Source organism: Oncorhynchus clarkii, unplaced genomic scaffold, assembly GCF_045791955.1.
Source record: "Oncorhynchus clarkii lewisi isolate Uvic-CL-2024 unplaced genomic scaffold, UVic_Ocla_1.0 unplaced_contig_6320_pilon_pilon, whole genome shotgun sequence".
Lineage (NCBI taxonomy): Eukaryota > Metazoa > Chordata > Actinopteri > Salmoniformes > Salmonidae > Oncorhynchus > Oncorhynchus clarkii.
This window is the reverse complement of record NW_027261141.1, coordinates 20,001-34,270: the sequence shown is the minus strand read 5'-3', so window position 1 is coordinate 34,270 and position 14,270 is coordinate 20,001. Positions and strand designations below refer to the sequence as shown.

The window sequence follows — 14,270 nt, the reverse complement described above, 5'->3', positions numbered from 1 at the left end:
TGGGGAGACCCGTGAGATGACTGTAGGTTTTTGGTTTCTCTCCCTCTAAAAACATAAATAATTCTAAATTACAAATTAGTAACAATGTCTCACCCCATGTTCAAGACTGGGGTTTTTTCTCGCTCATTTTACGTTATTTGAAAACAAAATCATCTCCAAAATATTTAAGAGGCATTTCACTAATAACGGAGCTGGCTAAGGAAACATTCCCGTTGTTCTTAGTGCCAGTCTGCACCTTCAAACTAAAACAATTTAACTAATAATGGCATCTTTACGCTTTTCGTTAATAAAATATTGATAAAAATAACTCTTTCAAAATGTGTATTTAGTTATTGATCCATAATGAATTACTATGGGAATAAATATTACTGGTTTATAGAAATACTGAAACAAAATTGTCTAATGAAGGTAAACAACTTTTTGCTTACTGGGAAAATACTCTTTCAAATACACACGTTGTACAGCGCCATCATGGCTTTTAGTAGGGCTGTATTTTTATAAATATTATTTTGGCCTTTAATTCAGATTACAATAGCTCACTGTCGTTTATTTTTTATTAAACAAAATAATCTCCAGAATATCATTATTGTCACTCTCCGAGCCCTTGGTTCTCTATGGTGTTTAGGTCAGAGCGTGACTAGGGGTGGGTGTTCTAGTCATTCTATTTCTAAGTTGGTGAGTTGTATGTTTCCCAATTAGAGGCAGCTGGTAATTGTTGCCTCTAATTGTGGATCATATTTAGGAAGCCCTTTCTCACAGCTTTGTGGGATATTGTGTTTGTTGCACCACGTAGTCATGGATTCATTGCTTTAAAAAAACAAAAACAAATGTTTTGTTGAAAAGTTTCACTTTAAATAAATATGTGGAACTCAAATCATGCTGCGCCTTGGTCTGTCCATTTCAACAATCGTGAAATTGCCGTGAACATCTATTTCATCACTGTTTTGCGCTGCTCTGAGACAAGCATGGAGAAACTAAAATATTAAATTATATTCCATGACATTATTAAGATACATCTGTTCACTGAATTTCAGCAAGTCTGATAAATAATCAAGTTAGGTTTCTCCAGAAATGTTTATTTAATTATTTCCTTCCTTTATTTAACCAGGCAAGTCAGTTAAGAACAAATTCTTATTTTCAATGACAGTCTAGGAACAGTGGGTTAACTGCCTGTTCAGTGGCAGAACGACAGATTTGTACCTTGTCAGCTCGGGGATTCAATTTTGCAACCTTTCAGGTTACTAGTCCAACGCTCTAACCACTACGCTACCCTGCCGCCCCAAATAATGTATTCTAAATAACAAACTGGCTTTATTTACAAATTTGTGAGAATGTCTCACCCCATGTTCAAGAACTGCCTTTTTCTCGCTCACTCTAGGTTAAATGAAAACCAAATCTCCAAAAACGCCAAATAAATCAATGCTAATCCCACTTTGTAACACAATAAAATGTGAAGAAATCCACTCTCTCTGAATACTTTTGCAAGGCCCTGTTTCCTTCCAAGATACGATGATATGGTTGTATCAAAGGAACCCCAGCTCTTCATCAGAATGTCCATCTTGATAATGCCTTGACGGCTTCAGTATTGTCGTCAGACTTGGGTTCAAATAGTATTTGATTTATTTAAAATATTTTAGCTGTGCTTGTCTGAGCTGACCTGGCATCTGATTATATCAAGCCAGGCCTGGTGGTGTTTAGTGATGTCTATGCCTCCTATCTGAAAGACTGTGTGTGTGTGTGTGTGTGTGTGTGTGTGTGTGTGTGTGTGTGTCTGTCTGTGTGTGTTTGTGTGTGGTTCCTCCAGGGGACATTATCCGGTACCAGTGCCTGCCAGGGTTCACCCTGTTGGGCTCGGAGATCCTGACGTGCAGGCTGGGGGAGAGGCTCCAGATGGACGGCCCTCCACCTCTCTGCCAAGGTTAGCATCGGCTGCATCTGTAATGGCGTCCCCTATGTAGTACACTGCTTTTGACCAGGGGTCATAGATCTCGAGAGCTTCTAAACTGAAAACATCACTCAAATCAAATCAAATGTATTTATATAGCCCTTCGTACGTCAGTTGATATCTCAAAGTGCTGTACAGAAACCCAGCCTAAAACCCCAAACAGCAAGCAATGCAGGTGTAGAAGCACGGTGGCTAGGAAAAACTCCCTAGAAAGGCCAGAAACCTAGAGAGGAACCAGGCTCTGAGGGCTGGCCAGTCCTCTTCTGGCTGTGCCAGGTGGAGATTATAAACCTAGAGAGGAACCAGGCTATGAGGGGTGGAGATTATAAACCTAGAAAGGAACCAGGCTATGAGGGGTGGCCAGTCCTCTTCTGGCTGTGCCGGGTGGAGATTATAAACCTAGAGAGGAACCAGGCTATGAGGGGTGGCCAGTCCTCTTCTGGCTGTGCCGGGTAGAGAGGAACCAGGCTATGTGGGGTGGCCAGTCCTCTTCTGGCTGTGCCGGGTGGAGATTATAACAGAACATGGCCAAGATGTTCAACTGTTCATAAATGACCAGCAGGGTCAGATAATAATAATCACAGGCAGAACAGTTGAAACTCAGAATTCCAACATTCCTCTTATAGATCGTTTGTCTCTGCTGTAAAAAGTAAAGCACAGTATAGGGAATACGGTGCCGTAGTGAGCACAGACACATTGTCCTGGGCTATAAAGCACAGAGAGTTCACATTACGGAAATAGGTTTGACCTCTTATTTAATTTCATTCTTCTGTTTGTTGATGTCCGCTGTACACGTTCCTGTATAGAGTCGGGGAAAATATTGAGCTCTCTGTCGACGTAATCTATCTTTGTTTTTTTTTTAAACCTGTCGTTTTTTTTACATTCTGTTCGTTGATATCAGCTTCAAATGTTTTCCTGCTCATTTTTTTGTTGCCTGAACATTTCACATTTTGTTGGCCACGTTAACCTTTCTGTTCTATTACCTTACCTCTTTAAAAAAAAGGCCTGAAGAAAGAAAGCTAGTTGTCAGAATAACAATATGGTTCGAGAGTGTTGTCGTTAAATCAGACATGCCACTCTTCAGTACTGAGAAAGGTGCTGATGTATATAGTCACCATCTATAAACAGTAACCATCAGAAGGTATCTGTCTCCAGTACTGAGAAAGGAGATGATATAAACAGTAACCATCAGAAGGTATCTGTCTCCTGTACTGAGAAAGGAGATGATATAAACAGTAACCATCAGAAGGTATCTGTCTCCAGTACTGAGAAAGGAGATGATATAAACAGTAACCATCAGAAGGTATCTGTCTCCAGTACTGAGAAAGGAGATGATATAAACAGTAACCATCAGAAGGTATCTGTCTCCTGTACTGAGAAAGGAGATGATATAAACAGTAACCACCAGAAGGTATCTGTCTCCAGTACTGAGAAAGGAGATGATATAAACAGTAACCATCAGAAGGTATCTGTCTCCAGTACTGAAAGGAGATGATATACAGTGCCTTGCGAAAGTATTCGGCCCCCTTGAACTTTGCGACCTTTTGCCACATTTCAGGCTTCAAACATAAAGATATAAAACTGTATTTTTTTGTGAAGAATCAACAACAAGTGGGACACAATCATGAAGTGGAACGACATTTATTGGATATTTCAAACTTTTTTAACAAATCAAAAACTGAAAAATTGGGCGTGCAAAATTATTCAGCCCCTTTACTTTCAGTGCAGCAAACTCTCTCCAGAAGTTCAGTGAGGATCTCTGAATGATCCAATGTTGACCTAAATGACTAATGATGATAAATACAATCCACCTGTGTGTAATCAAGTCTCCGTATAAATGCACCTGCACTGTGATAGTCTCAGAGGTCCGTTAAAAGCGCAGAGAGCATCATGAAGAACAAGGAACACACCAGGCAGGTCCGAGATACTGTTGTGAAGAAGCTTAAAGCCGGATTTGGATACAAAAAGATTTCCCAAGCTTTAAACATCCCAAGGAGCACTGTGCAAGCGATAATATTGAAATGGAAGGAGTATCAGACCACTGCAACTCTACCAAGACCTGGCCGTCCCTCTAAACTTTCATCTCATACAAGGAGAAGACTGATCAGAGATGCAGCCAAGAGGCCCATGATCACTCTGGATGAACTGCAGAGATCTACAGCTGAGGTGGGAGACTCTGTCCATAGGACAACAATCAGTCGTATATTGCACAAATCTGGCCTTTATGGAAGAGTGGCAAGAAGAAAGCCATTTCTTAAAGATATCCATAAAAAGTGTTGTTTAAAGTTTGCCACAAGCCACCTGGGAGACACACCAAACATGTGGAAGAAGGTGCTCTGGTCAGATGAAACCAAAATTGAACTTTTTGGCAACAATGCAAAACGTTATGTTTGGCGTAAAAGCAACACAGCTGAACACACCATCCCCACTGTCAAACATGGTGGTGGCAGCATCATGGTTTGGGCCTGCTTTTCTTCAGCAGGGACAGGGAAGATGGTTAAAATTGATGGGAAGATGGATGGAGCCAAATACAGGACCATTCTGGAAGAAAACCTGATGGAGTCTGCAAAAGACCTGAGACTGGGACGGAGATTTGTCTTCCAACAAGACAATGATCCAAAACATAAAGCAAAATCTACAATGGAATGGTTCAAAAATAAACATATCCAGGTGTTAGAATGGCCAAGTCAAAGTCCAGACCTGAATCCAATCGACAATCTGTGGAAAGAACTGAAAACTGCTGTTCACAAATGCTCTCCATCCAACCTCACTGAGCTCGAGCTGTTTTGCAAGGAGGAATGAGAAAAAATGTCAGTCTCTTGATGTGCAAAACTGATAGAGACATACCCCAAGCGACTTACAGCTGTAATCACAGCAAAAAGTGGCGCTACAAAGTATTAACTTAAGGGCCATGATTTTGCACGCCCAATTTTTCAGTTTTTGATTTGTTAAAACAGTTTGAAATATCCAATAAATGTCGTTCCACTTCATGATTGTGTCCCACTTGTTGTTGATTCTTCACAAAAAAATACAGTTTTATATCTTTATGTTTGAAGCCTGAAATGTGGCAAAAGGTCGCAAAGTTCAAGGGGGCCGAATACTTTCGCAAGGCCCTGCATAAACAGATTTTATTTTGTAGTGCTACCAAGGGACAAAGCTTTAACACAGTGAACCAGTACTCTGTACCCTGAGGCTCTGTCACACCCACACCCACAGTCACAGTCACAGTCACAGTCACAGTCACAGCCCCAGTCACAGCCCCAGTCACAGTCACAACCCACACCCACACCCACAGTCACAGTCACAGTCACAGCCCCAGTCACAGCCCCAGTCACAGTCACAGTCACAGTCACAGCCCCAGTCACAGTCACACCCACACCCACAGTCACAGTCACAGTCACAGCCCCAGTCACAGCCCCAGTCACAGCCCCAGTCACAGCCCCAGCCCCAGTCACAGCCCCAGTCACAGTCACAGCCCCAGTCACAGCCCCAGCCACAGTCACACCCACAGTCACAGTCACAGCCCCAGTCACAGCCCCAGCCACAGTCACACCCACAGTCACAGTCACACCCACAGTCACAGTCACACCAACAGGAACAGCCACAGCCCCAGTCACAGCCCCAGCCACAGCCCCAGTCACAGCCCCAGTCACATCCCCAGCCCCAGTCACAGCCCCAGTCACAGCCCCAGTCACAGCCCCAGCCCCAGTCACAGCCCCAGCCCTAGTCACAGCCCCAGTCACAGCCCCAGTCACAGCCCCAGTCACAGCCCCAGCCCCAGTCACAGCCCGTCACAGCCCCAGTCACAGCCCCAGTCACAGCCCAAGTCACAGCCACAGCCCCAGTCACTGCCCCAGTCACAGCCCCAGCCCCAGTCACAGCCCCAGCCCCAGCCACAACCCCAGCCACAGTCACAGCCCCAGTCCCAGCCACAGTCCCAGCCACAGCCCCAGTGACAGCCCCAGTCACAGTCACAGTCACAGCCCCAGTCACAGTCACAGCCCCAGCCCCAGCCACAACCCCAGCCACAGTCACAGCCCCAGTCCCAGTCACAGCCCCAGTGACAGCCCCAGCCCCAGTCACAGTCACAGTCACAGCCCCAGGGCTCACATCACTCTGTCCTCTCTGACCTCTAACATCACTCTGTCCTCTAACATCACTCTGTCCTCTCTGTCCTCTAACATCACTCTGTCCTCTAACATCACTCTGTCCTCTCTGACCTCTAACATCACTCTGTCCTCTAACATCACTCTGTCCTCTAACATCACTCTGTCCTCTCTGTTCTCTAACATCACTCTGTCCTCTAACATCACTCTGTCCTCTAACATCACTCTGTCCTCTAACATCACTCTGTCCTCTAACATCACTATGTCCTCTAACATCACTCTGTCCTCTCTGTCCTCTAACATCACTCTGTCCTCTAACATCACTCTGTCCTCTAACATCACTCTGTCCTCTAATATCACTCTGTCCTCTCACATCACTCTGTCACTCTCTGTCCTCTTTCCACCCACAGTACAATGTCCTGCTAACGAGGTCCGCTTCGACTCCACGGGGGTGATCCTGAGTCCCGGCTACCCAGACAGCTACCACAACCTCCAGACGTGTTCCTGGCTCATCAACGTAGAGAAGGGCTACAACGTCACCCTCCACTTCCAGCTCTTCCAGACAGAGAAGGAGTTTGACATCCTGGAGATATTTGACGGTGGGACATTTATCAACGTCACTTTGAGTATCGCAGTTAATCCTCTCTCTTCACATCTCTCATCGCAGGATAATTTGCAAAAATGACCACAGATTTGATCTGTCATGTGAAAGCTTTAGATAATGAATCCCTCAGCCATTAATTGTACTTTTTTAAACTCAGACCTTACTCCAAGCACTCTTCCAAGCACCCTTCCAAGCACCCTTCCTACCACCCTTACTTTACCTAAGTAAACTATGACAGAAATTTGTCCCTTCCAGTTTTATCATTGAAACAAAACAAGGCATCAGTTTGCTTTAGGACCATACGGACGCTTCTGATAGGTTGTTTGGAGTGTTTACCCGACAAAATATACAATAATAACTAATGATAATAATAATACATTTATTGTGAGTGGAAACTTGAAAGTCGTGAGAATGTTGTGCAACAATTTCACATGGAAATAGCTTTTGATATCTATAATATAGCCCACAGTAACCTACATGCAGTGTTCAGTACCAGCCCACAGTAACCTACATGCAGTGTTCAGTGCCAGCCCACAGTAACCTACATGCAGTGTTCAGTGCCAGCCCACAGTAACCTACATGCAGTGTTCAGTGCCAGCCCACAGTAACCTACATGCAGTGTTCAGTGCCAGCCCACAGTAACCTACATGCAGTGTTCAGTGCCAGCCCACAGTAACCTACATGCAGTGTTCAGTGCCAGCCCACAGTAAGCTACATGTGGTGTTCAGTGCCAGCCCACAGTAACCTACATGCGGTGTTCAGTGCCAGCCCACAGTAACCTACATGCAGTGTTCAGTGCCAGCCCACAGTAACCTACATTGCGGTGTTCAGTGCCAGCCCACAGTAACCTACATGTGGTGTTCAGTGCCAGCCCACAGTAACCTACATGCAGTGTTCAGTGCCAGCCCACAGTAACCTACATGCAGTGTTCAGTGCCAGCCTACAGTAACCTACATGCAGTGTTCAGTGCCAGCCCACAGTAACCTACATTGCGGTGTTCAGTGCCAGCCCACAGTAACCTACATTGCGGTGTTCAGTGCCAGCCCACAGTAACCTACATTGCGGTGTTCAGTGCCAGCCCACAGTAACCTACATGCAGTGTTCAGTGCCAGCCCACAGTAACCTACATGCAGTGTTCAGTGCCAGCCCACAGTAACCTACATGCAGTGTTCAGTGCCAGCCCACAGTAACCTACATGCAGTGTTCAGTGCCAGCCCACAGTAACCTACATGCAGTGTTCAGTGCCGGCCTACAATGTATGATACTTCTAAAAACGTTTTTACATTGTGAAGGACTTTGACATTAATTCATGATTTTATGTATTCGTCTGTAAGACCATGGGCTAAATAGGTGAATGTAAATTGCATTGTATTGTGTTATATGATGCAAGAAACCACTTAAAAAAATATATATATATATATTATTATTATCACCATACAGGAATTAGACACTGTACCCCTCTGACTTTTGGTTTATTTGCACATTCAAGCCTGTCTCAAAATACAATACAGTCCCTTTAATTTTGTTTTTACCTGACTGGCTTTTCACCGACAGCATGTAATGTAGCCGACACGTTTTGTGTTCTTGTAGGAAGCAGTAACTCCCCATTGTTGACCGATACTTCTCTATAACTGGGCTAACAACTCGCTAAATAACAAAGACTATCTACATAGAGAGATGTTAGGACATGTTAGGACATGTTAGGACGCCGCTCTGCGCTCTGATCTGAAAAGAGCAGACACTCGCCCGGTGATTGAAAGACCTCTCCCCAATATACTTCTAGTCCGTTGCTCTCTGGCTCTGCCTACAACTAAATCCCAGGCTCAATCTTGCAAAGTTAGATTTGGTTTGGTTTGTTACATTGAAAATGGGCTGATATAATGCTGATTCCTAAAAAATAAATAAAAACACGTTGATCTACAATATATAGTGTAAACTAGTTGGGCGAACTCAGCGAAGTTGGATCTCTGTGCCGACTGGCTTTGCTTCTGCGCATCAGTCCTGCAGGAGGGCGCACCGCCGGGCAAGCGCGACGTTTAGAGGGAACATTATTCACGAAGATTGTAAAATTGAGTCAACCCTACTTTATTGAGGTCTGAGTCAAAGCAATATGGCTATTTGCTAGTGTAATTGACTACTTAAAGATGAATAAACTGCACTGCAAGGTCGAACCAATACAACGAATCACGCTTTGAATTCCAATAGAGGAGCTAACCAGCCAACAAGTGTGGTTACACATTACATGTAATACACTACACAGTACATGTAATACACTACACAGTACATGTAATACACTACACAGAGGAGCTAACCAGCCAACAAGTGTGGTTACACAGTACATGTAATACACTGCACAGTACATGTTATACAGTACATGTAATACACTACACAGTACATGTTATACAGTACATGTAATACACTACACAGTACATGTTATACAGTACATGTAATACACTACACAGTACATGTTATACAGTACATGTAATACACTACACAGGACATGTTATACAGTACATGTAATACACTACACAGGACATGTTATACAGTACATGTAATACACTACACAGTACATGTTATACAGTACATGTAATACACTACACAGTACATGTTATACAGTACATGTAATACACTACACAGTACATGTTATACAGTACATGTAATACACTACACAGGACATGTTATACAGTACATGTAATACACTACACAGGACATGTTATACAGTACATGTAATACACTACACAGGACATGTTATACAGTACATGTAATACACTACACAGTACATGTTATACAGTACATGTAATACACTACACAGTACATGTTATACAGTACATGTAATACACTACACAGTACATGTTATACAGTACATGTAATACACTACACAGGACATGTTATACAGTACATGTAATACACTACACAGGACATGTTATACAGTACATGTATTATAGTATATGTTATACAGTACATGTATTATAGTACATGTTATACAGTACATGTTATACAGTACATGTATTATAGTACATGTTATACAGTACATGTTATACAGTACATGTATTATAGTATATGTTATACAGTACATGTATTATAGTACATGTTATACAGAACATGTTATACAGTACATGTATTATAGTATATGTTATACAGTACATGTATTATAGTATATGTTATACAGTACATGTATTATAGTATATGTTATACAGTACATGTTATACAGTACATGTATTATAGTATATGTTATACAGTACATGTATTATAGTATATGTTATTCAGTACATGTATTATAGTATATGTTATACAGTACATGTATTATAGTACATGTTATACAGTACATGTATTATAGTACATGTTATACAGTACATGTATTATAGTATATGTTATACAGTACATGTATTATAGTATATGTTATACAGTACATGTTATACAGTACATGTTATACAGTACATGTATTATCGTATATGTTATACAGTACATGTATTATAGTATATGTTATACAGTACATGTTATACAGTACATGTATTATAGTATATGTTATACAGTACATGTATTATAGTATATGTTATACAGTACATGTATTATAGTATATGTTATACAGTACATGTATTATAGTATATGTTATACAGTACATGTTATACAGTACATGTTATACAGTACATGTTATACAGTACATGTATTATAGTACATGTTATACAGTACATGTATTATAGTACATGTTATACAGTACATGTATTATAGTATATGTTATACAGTACATGTTATACAGTACATGTTATACAGTACATGTATTATAGTATATGTTATACAGTACATGTATTATAGTACATGTTATACAGTACATGTATTATAGTACATGTTATACAGTACATGTATTATAGTACATGTTATACAGTACATGTATTATAGTACATGTTATACAGTACATGTATTATAGTATATGTTATACAGTATATGTTATACAGTACATGTTATACAGTACATGTTATACAGTACATGTATTATAGTATATGTTATACAGTACATGTATTATAGTATATGTTATACAGTACATGTATTATAGTATATGTTATACAGTACATGTATTATAGTATATGTTATACAGTACATGTATTATAGTACATGTATTATAGTATATGTTATACAGTACATGTATTATAGTATATGTTATACAGTACATGTTATACAGTACATGTTATACAGTACATGTATTATAGTATATGTTATACAGTACATGTATTATAGTATATGTTATACAGTACATGTATTATAGTACATGTTATACAGTACATGTTATACAGTACATGTATTATAGTATATGTTATACAGTACATGTTATACAGTACATGTATTATAGTATATGTTATACAGTACATGTTATACAGTACATGTAATATACTATATGTTATACAGTACATGTATTATAGTATATGTTATACAGTACATGTATTATAGTATATGTTATACAGTATATGTTATACAGTACATGTATTATAGTATATGTTATACAGTACATGTATTATAGTATATGTTATACAGTACATGTAATATAGTATATGTTATACAGTACATGTTATACAGTACATGTTATACAGTACATGTATTATAGTATATGTTATACAGTACATGTTATACAGTACATGTAATATAGTATATGTTATACAGTACATGTTATACAGTACATGTTATACAGTACATGTATTATAGTACATGTTATACAGTACATGTTATACAGTACATGTTATACAGTACATGTTATACAGTACATGTATTATAGTATATGTTATACAGTACATGTTATACAGTACATGTTATACAGTACATGTATTATAGTACATGTTATACAGTACATGTTATACAGTACATGTATTATAGTATATGTTATACAGTACATGTTATACAGTACATGTTATACAGTACATGTATTATAGTATATGTTATACAGTACATGTTATACAGTACATGTATTATAGTATATGTTATACAGTACATGTTATACAGTACATGTAATATACTATATGTTATACAGTACATGTTATACAGTACATGTTATACAGTACATGTATTATAGTACATGTTATACAGTACATGTATTATAGTACATGTTATACAGTACATGTTATACAGTACACACTTGGAGGGAATGTTCCACCTATTAACTATCTGACCTCTGATGATGTCACACTGTGTGCTTTTCTGTGTTTGTGGAGCCAGAACATTCACCTGAAACAGCATTAACATCTCTCTGTGTCTCTGTCCTAACAGGTCCTAACATCTCTCTGTGTCTCTGTCCTAACAGAACATTCACCCGAAACACCATTAACATCTCTCTGTGTCTCTGTCCTAACAGAACATTCACCTGAAACACCATTAACATCTCTCTGTGTCTCTGTCCTAACAGAACATTCACCTGAAACACCATTAACATCTCTCTGTGTCTCTGTCCTAACAGAACATTCACCTGAAACACCATTAACATCTCTCTGTGTCTCTGTCCTAACAGAACATTCACCTGAAACACCATTAACATCTCTCTGTGTCTCTGTCCTAACAGAACATTCACCTGAAACACCATTATTTTATACACTCAATTCTCCTCCCTCTGCATTTGTCTGTGTCACTCTGTGTCTCTGTCCTAACAGGTCCTAACATCTCTCTGTGTCTCTGTCCTAACAGGTCCTAGCATCTCTCTGTGTTTCTGTCCTAACAGGTCCTAACATCTCTCTGTGTCTCTGTCCCAACATGTCCTAACATCTATCTGTGTCTCTGTCCTAACAGGTCCTAACATCTCTCTGTGTCTCTGTCCTAACAGGTCCTAACATCTCTCTGTGTCTCTGTCCTAACAGGTCTCTTTGTCTCTGTCCTAACAGGTCCTAATATCTATCTGTGTCTCTGTCCTAACAGGTCCTAACATCTCTCTGTGTCTCTGTCCTAACAGGTCCTAACAGGTCCTAACATCTCTCTGTGTCTCTGTCCTAACAGGTCCTAACATCTCTCTGTGTCTCTGTCATAACAGGTCCTAACATCTCTCTGTGTCTCTGTCTTAACAGGTCCTAACATATCTCTGTGTCTCTGTCTTAACATGTCCTAACATCTCTCTGTCCTAACATGTCCTAACATCTCTCCGTGTCTCTGTCCTAACAGGTCCTAACATCTCTCCGTGTCTCTGTCCTAACAGGTCCTAATGTCTCTCTGTGTCTCTGTCCTAACAGGTCCTAGCATCTCTCCGTGTCTCTGTCCTAACAGGTCCTAACATCTCTCTGTGTCTCTGTCCTAACAGGTCCTAACATCTCTCTCTCCTAACATGTCCTAACATCTCTCTGGGTCTCTGTCCTAACATGTCCTAACATCTCTCTGTCCTAACCATTCCTAACATCTCTCCGTGTCTCTGTCCTAACAGGTCCTAACATCTACAGCCAGAGCCTGGCATCCCTCAGCGGTGACATCACCACGCCCTTTAACCTCACGACCTCTGGTCATCAGTTGCTTCTGCGCTGGTCGTCTGACCACGGCACCAACAGGAAGGGCTTCCACGTCAGATATGTGGGTGAGTATCAAAGTATGTATCCTGTTAATAATGACTTTCCTTCACCCAGCACGTCTTCATCCACCCCGCTATACTACACAACCAATAGGAGTCATTAACGTCATGGTACAGGGCCCCTACCAGAAATAGACTGGCCATTGGGCAGTTCTGGACGATTTTATTTATTTATTTATTTATTTCACCTTTATTTAACCAAGTAGGCAAGTTGAGAAAAAGTTCTCATTTACAATTGCGACCTGGCCAAGATAAAGCAAAGCAGTTCGACACATACAACAACACAGAGTAACACATGGAGTAAAACAAACATACAGTCAATAATACAGTATAAACAAGTCTATAAACGATGTGAGCAAATGAGGTGAGATAAGGGAGGTAAAGGCAAAAAAAGGCCATGGTGGCAAAGTAAATAGAATATATACATATTCCCAGTCCATCCCTGGGCCCCGTCCATCCCTGATCCCAGTCCATCCCTAGGCCCCGTCCATCCCTAGGCCCCGTCCATCCCTAGGCCCCGTCCATCCCTAGGCCCCATCCATCCCTAGGCCACGTCCATCCCTAGGCCCCGTCCATCCCTAGGTCCCGTCCATCCCTGATCCCAGTCCATCCCTGGGCCCCGTCCATCCCTAGGCCCCGTCCATCCCTAGGCCCCGTCCATCCCTGATCCCAGTCCATCCCTGGGCCCTGTCCATCCCTAGGCCCCGTCCATCCCTGGGCCCCGTTCATCTCTAGGCCCCATCCATCCCTAGGCCCCGTCCATCCCTAGGCCCCGTCCATCCCTGATCCCAGTCCATCCCTAGGCCCTGTCCATCCCTAGGCCCTGACCATCCCTTGGCCCCGTCCATCCCTAGGCCCTGTCCATCCCGAGGCCCCATCCATCCCTGATCCCAGTCCATCCCTAGGCCCAGTCCATCCCTAGACCCCGTCCATCCCTAGGCCCCATCCATCCCTGATCCCAGTCCATCCCTGGGCCCCGTCCATCCCTAGGCCCCAACCATCCCTAGGCCCCGCCCATCCCTGATCCCCGTCCATCCCTAGGCCCCGTCCATCCCTAGGCCCTGTCCATCCCTAGGCCCAGTCCAT

General features: G+C 41.7%; 1 protein-coding gene and 1 pseudogene across 1 annotated transcript in view; both read left to right on the top strand.

Moving 5' to 3' along the window:
- The window catches only part of LOC139405210 (CUB and sushi domain-containing protein 3-like), a gene marked incomplete at its 3' end in the record, with an annotated part of 429,588 nt that overhangs the window by 411,755 nt on the left and 3,563 nt on the right, over nucleotides 1–14,270 (top strand). Inside the window, exons 47-49 of the mRNA XM_071147639.1 lie at nucleotides 1,805–1,918; nucleotides 6,462–6,650; nucleotides 13,044–13,190. Of these exons, the coding sequence (XP_071003740.1) occupies nucleotides 1,805–1,918; nucleotides 6,462–6,650; nucleotides 13,044–13,190 (450 nt within the window). The remainder of the gene's footprint in view (nucleotides 1–1,804; nucleotides 1,919–6,461; nucleotides 6,651–13,043; nucleotides 13,191–14,270) is intronic.
- LOC139405208 (dynein heavy chain-like) lies at nucleotides 10,930–11,683 on the top strand (annotated as a pseudogene).